Source organism: Octopus bimaculoides, chromosome 1 (genome assembly GCF_046866305.1).
Source record: "Octopus bimaculoides isolate indiv1 chromosome 1, ASM4686630v1, whole genome shotgun sequence".
Lineage (NCBI taxonomy): Eukaryota > Metazoa > Mollusca > Cephalopoda > Octopoda > Octopodidae > Octopus > Octopus bimaculoides.
In genome coordinates this window covers 22,520,181-22,526,609 of record NC_142928.1, presented here as the reverse complement: position 1 = coordinate 22,526,609, position 6,429 = coordinate 22,520,181, and the positions used below count along the sequence as shown (strand labels likewise).

General features: G+C 36.2%; 1 protein-coding gene across 9 annotated transcripts in view; it reads left to right on the top strand.

Moving 5' to 3' along the window:
- The first annotated feature begins 4,380 nt into the window (after window positions 1-4,380).
- Window positions 4,381-6,429, top strand: part of LOC106878077 (uncharacterized) — a 71,798-nt gene continuing 69,749 nt past the window's right edge. For all 9 annotated transcript variants that reach the window (XR_016241163.1, XR_008263484.2, XR_016241156.1 and 6 more), the window contains exon 1: window positions 4,381-4,523. Coding sequence is in view for 3 of the 9 variants with exons in the window: in XM_014927171.3 (XP_014782657.2) it covers window positions 4,422-4,523 (102 nt within the window). In the remaining 6 variants the exon portion in view is untranslated. The remainder of the gene's footprint in view (window positions 4,524-6,429) is intronic.

Below are 6,429 nucleotides of genomic sequence, written 5' to 3'. Positions count from 1 at the left end.
GTATTTTACACCTAGCTAAACTGTTATATATATATATATATATATATATATATATATATATATATATATATATATACATATAAATTTGACATGAGTGATTCCTTTTTGTCTTGAGATTCACAGTCAAACAGCTGAATGGAATTATGCGAAAAATTACAGATGTGTAGAATGATCCGGTGGTGATGCTGGGCTTCGTATTTTTTCATAGTTCCTGGGGTTACTGAGATAATCTACTATAATAATACTCTTGTGTTTATGAATGAGAAAGGAAGGGGTGATAGATGAATAAGGAAGAAAGGAGTGATGTCACTTTTTTTTCATAGCTCCCATGGTTACTGAGATAATCTGCTATAATAACACTCTTGTGTTTATGAATGAGAAAGGAAGGGGTGATAGATGAATAAGGAAGGAAGGGGTGATGTCATACTTGGTAGTGGGATGATGAAAATTGTACACTGAAAAAATAAATCAAACAGTGTTTCAACTCTGTATGAATATATGTGTGTGTATATAAAAGGAGGGGTATGTGAATGTGTGTGCATGTGTGTGTGCATGGGTGTGTGCATGTGTGTGTGTGTGTGTGTGTGTGAGTGTGTGATGATTGTCTCTCATAGTTTGAGAAAGACAGTTCTGCAGTTTCTTGCTGAACCTGCGCAAATAATTTTTTTACAGTGACCAAATGACCAAATGTTTGTATGCTACATTAGTTCACATTCTCCATCAAATCAACATTGCTTGAACAGCCTGAGGCTCCAATGAAGCTATAAGTGTTAATGAGGCACTCAGTTATGAATCTACTGCATCTTATATCAGAAACAGCTGTAAGTTCATGAAGTTCAAAAAAATAATCATTTATTCTTTTGCCATCTCCTTTTCTATTAAATATATATGATATACAAATGTACATATATATATATATATATCATCATCATCATCGTTTAACCTCCGCTTTCCATGCTAGCATGGGTTGGACGATTTGACTGAGGACTGGTGAAACCAGATGGCAACACCAGGCTCCAATCTAAATTTGGCAGAGTTTCTACAGCTGGATGCCCTTCCTAACGCCAACCACTCAGAGAGTGTAGTAGGTGCTTTTACGTGTCACCTGCACGAAGGCCAGTCAGGCGATATTGGCAACGGCCACGCTCGAAATGGTGTCTTTTATGTGCCACCCACACAAGCCAGTCCAAGGGCACTGGCAACGATCTCGCTCGAAAATCCTACGAAGGCCAGTCAAGCAGTACATATATATATATATACACACACACATACATACTTACACATCAGAGGAAGGTTAACTGGGAAAATAGTTTTTATGTGGAAGATGCACAGGCATAGGAGTGGCTGTGTGGTAAATAGCTTGCTTACCAACCACATGGTTCTGGGTTCAGTCCCACTGCGTGGCACCTTGGGCAAGTGTCTTCTACTATAGCCTCGGGCCGACCAAAGCATTGTGAGTGGATTTGGTAGACAGAAATTGAAAGAAGCTCGTTGTATATATGCATATATATATATATATATATATATATATATATATATATATATATATATAAACTTTGTATGTGTGTGTGTATATATATATATAAACTTTGTGTGTGTGCGTGCGTGTGTGTGTGTGTGTGTGTATGTTTGCGTGTCTGTGTTTGTCTCCCCAACATCGCTTGACAACCGATGCTGGTGTACTTACGTCCCCGTAACTTAGTGGTTCGGCAAAAGACACCGATAGAATAAGTACTAGGCTTACAAAGAATAAGTCCTGGGGTTGATTTGCTTGACTAAAGGCGGTGCTCCAGCATGGCCACAGTCAAATGACTGAAACAAGTAAAAGAGTAAAGAGTAGAGGTACAATAAACACCGAAAATGTATAGAAAATAGGTTCAACTGCCACTGGGGTAAGTTAGAGATAGTAGATAGCTTCTGTTATCTAGGTGACCAAGTTTGTAGTGGAGGTGGATGCTCTAAGAGCATAGCTGTGAGAATAGAATAGGCTGAGCAAAAGTTCAGAGAGCTTTTACCTCTGTTGGCAACAAAGGACCTCTCCCTCAGAGTGAAAGGCAGACTGTATGATGCCTGTGTGCAAATAGCTATGTTATGAGGCAGTGAAACATAGGCTGCGACAGCTGAAGACATTCGTAGATTTGAAAGGAATGAAGCTAGTATGCTTCACTGGATGTGAAATGCCAGTGTGCATGTATAACGGAGTATAAGCATTTTTTTTATATGCGATAGACTATACTCACTTTTTTCTATATGCCTGTCTAAATGAAGTATTGTTTCATCTTCTGTGATTTTGTGCATCCGTATTCTATGTATAGAAAAAGCATTATGTTTCTTTATATGCGATTAAATGTTCGAGATGTGATATATTAGTGGGATGACCTTAAATTTGATGTTTGTTCTACAACCAAAGTTTGTTATATATATATATATATATATATATATATATATGTATATATATATATATATATATAGGGAGAATTCACAAAAAAACAAACAAAAGACGAAGACAGGTGGTGTAGACAACAAACAGATGTATTAGTTTAACACTCAGGAAGTGAAAAAGTTTTTAACGTTTCGAGCCTACGCTCTTCCACAGAAAGAAACAAGGAGAGAAAATAAAGAATGTGTAGTGACATACACACACGCACATATATATACGCTGTCTGTGAGTGTGTTTGTGGAGTTGTTAGCTAACTCCTCCGACATCGTTTTATCAATTTTGATGAAACTTGACACGTGAGTAAAACTTCTGTCTTGAAACCTTATGGCATACTCAGATTGCTCAAAACATCGATAATAGGGACCCTGGAAGAGATCCTTGTATATATTTAATATATTTTATTTTAAAAGCCAAGGGAAATAACCCATTCATATTCTTAAATTATTTGGTAAAAATCTAATTGAGTATGCTTATTTCTTAGTATTTGAACTGTTAGAGTTATTTTCGCACTTTATCCTGTACAACCTTTAAACAAGTAAATAGTATTTTCCTAAACAATAGATCCACTTATTTCGGTTAGTGACTTATTCACGAATATACTAACACTAGCACCACTGAGGGTAATATTCCCTGGGAATGCACAAAAGCCCTTTCAGAATTATTTGTTTTGAATTTTTATTATCTCATATCTGATTAGCCAGTTATAACGTAACATGCTTCACGATTTTAGTATACATATCTTATTAGTATTTGCTCCTAAGTTCTATATACTCTGGGAATTGCATTAAAGCCCTTTTCGGGGCTACTTTATATGAATTCTTACTATCTGGTAACTAATTTCATATTATTACATAACTGACTTCACAATTTAGGTATTCAGAACTTATTGGGAATTCCTAGAAACAAGATCCTGTGTAAGACAGTTCAGTATTCTCTCTAAATGCACAAAAACCGTTTTAAGGACTACATACTTTGTATTGTTATTATTGGATTAGCGAAACAATTATGAGAATTGAACCAAGGGATAAGCCCCACTTTCCCGGGAATTACCGGATACGTCAGCTAGTATATATATATATATATATATATATATATATATATATATATATATATATATATATATATATACCATTCTTTTAGAACGTCTAGCGAAATTGTAAGCATTGGTTTAGTATTTTCCATAGAAAGTTTTATCTCTTAAAATCTTTTAGTCCAATCGCTTATGTGTACGTAATTTTTGTGTATGTATGTATAATTCTGTATGTGCTATACATACACATACTTACACAGATATATATACATTCTCACACATAAACACATATATACACAACAAAATACATAAACACAAGCGATTCGACCGGAAAAGAAAAACTTAAAGAAATGTTAAAAAAATTATGGACATTGTCAAAAACTTTCCGTTTTGATAGACTTTCTCCGAAAGAATGTCATATACATACGCACGTACGTGTGTGTTCAACCGATACTACGTAGCCAAACAGCTGTGTGTATGAATTTAAATTTGCCGCACTGGATAATAATTTTAAAAGAATCCTCACACATACACACACACACAAACAATGCGCGCGTGTGCGTACGTGCGTGCGTACTTGCGTGTGTGTGACGGAGATTGGGTGAGCATTTGTGCATGTGTTAAGGGCGAACAATCAAAACAGAAATTATCATCGCAAACACACTTTTAAGTGAATGTGTATATTTCCTGACAGGCTGCTTGCTGCCCGACTGTACTGCGAAGTATTACAAGTGTCGGTGGATAACTACGAGCTTAGAACCTAATCGGCTCTGCACACACCTTTAACACCAGTGCTCTTTTTTTTTATCGCCTCACCAGCAACTTTATCGACGTCATTGCGGTTATAATCCTCCTCCACTCCGACTGGCGGCAAGAGTCGTCAACAACCATGTGATCTGACAACAAAAACAGTTTCAGTAGGCCAGTCATATGAGAAGTAAATAGCCACAAATGGCTGCTGAAGACAACGAAATCACCCTGTCAACAGAACAACCTACACGCTACAACATCGGACCTATAACTGCTAAATCAACAGTTCGAATATGGGGCCGGGTATGTATTGTTAAGTCATGTTATTCATTCATTTCACCGTAAAACGATAGTCAATGTGAACTAGGGTGAAACTTCTTAGAAGGAATAACTTTTTGTAAACAGTTACATATCAAATAGTATTCAATGCTATTTTCTTAACGACGGTAGAGGTATTTTAATTACGTTTGTTAGTTAAGTTAATGTATCAATTTCATATTAACTATTTGTAACAGAACTAAGTTTATTTGATCTATCATCAAAAGTTTACTTTCTGATCCATATTCGGTACATGAAAACTCAGTGACTATACATTTACGCATGGGCTGGAACAAACCCTTTACCGTCGGGATTCTTCTCCTGATCGATAAAGTTGTGCCCAGAAGGAGAATAATCACAGGTTCAAAATGAGATAAACCAAATATAGACTTGTAGATAGAGCTTATAACTGAATTAGTTAATCGTGTTGCATTTTCATCCCATTTTCTTACCCCGCCCACTTTTAACAGTTAAACATCTAACTTTAATCGTCTGCACTTATAATGCTGCTTTTAGTTATTTCAAATATGCTATTAAGATTCCTCTCGTCAACCTGAAAAAATAACTTTGTTTACTTTAGAAGGATTGTTGTTGTCAGGACGTTTCATTGATTGGTATTTTAAAACCTTGTTAACAGAACACACTTGTCAGTCTCGTTGTCTGCCATGAGGAAAGTAAAACTATTAACAGTAAAACCGATGGATTACGAATATAGACAAACAAGTCAAGATTCGGAGAAGAAAGGGAAAAGAAATTGTATGACGTTTCTGCCTTCCTCAAAGGTATTACTTTGAAAAAAAGGGTTCAACAAGCAATCGAAGAAACCTGATCACGCTTTTGCTTATTAGGGCCATCTTTCGATTCTATAACTTTACACTACACATTAAAATATTGGTTCGGAGTTGGGTATCTGTCGAGTGAGTTCGTTAATGGAGTTTCATAAAGTAGTAAAGTTCCTTGTGGTATTTCGTTGCGTACAATTACGTTCCAAGTTTCAGTCTTGGCGAAGTAAACTTTTTCCCTCTTCCCTCAGGGTCGCTGAAACAAATATCATTCGAGAATACAGGTTAATCTAATTGACGATGCTCATCGTGCCTATGTTAGAAAACTCTCCCTATATATATTATGTAAACTGATACTCCGTCAGTTACGACGACAAGGGTTCCAGTTGATCCGATCAACGAAACAGCCTGCTCGTGAAATTAACGTGCAAGTGGCCGAGCACTCCACAAACACGTGTACCCTTAACTCAGTTCTCAGAGAGATTCAGCGTGACACAGAGTGTGACAAGGCTGGCCCTTTGAAATACAGGTACAACTCATTTTTGTCAGCTGACTGGATGGATGAATAGATGGATGGCTGGATGTAGGTAGGTAGGTAGGTAGGTAGGCATACCTACCTACTCAAATGCGCACTTACCAAATTTGTTTTCGCATAACTTCCAGAAAAATGATTTTCTACAGAAGATTTTCAACAAATACGTTTAAGATAATGAAAGTTATGATTATGTTGGAATTTGATGTGTAAAAATGGTGGCGACGTTACGTAATCCATACATAGACTCACATCAATTTTTAATTTTTTAATTTTAGGTTTCACTTTGTATATGTGATGTATGTCATTATGTATGTGTGCACGCCACTTTTTAAAATTTTTATTTTTCACATTAAATTCTGATATATTCGTAATCTACACCATCTGATAGGTACTTGTAGAAAATTTCATCAAGAAAATCTCCATCTTCCTGAAGATCGAAGGGAACAGACTTGTGCGTATGCCTATATCTACGAGAGGGTGGTGAAAAGTTTCTGGCTTTGGGTAAAAGAAAATACAGGAGGATCATTAATTGTGATATTATTCAACATATTTCTCCACTCAAATCCACACACTT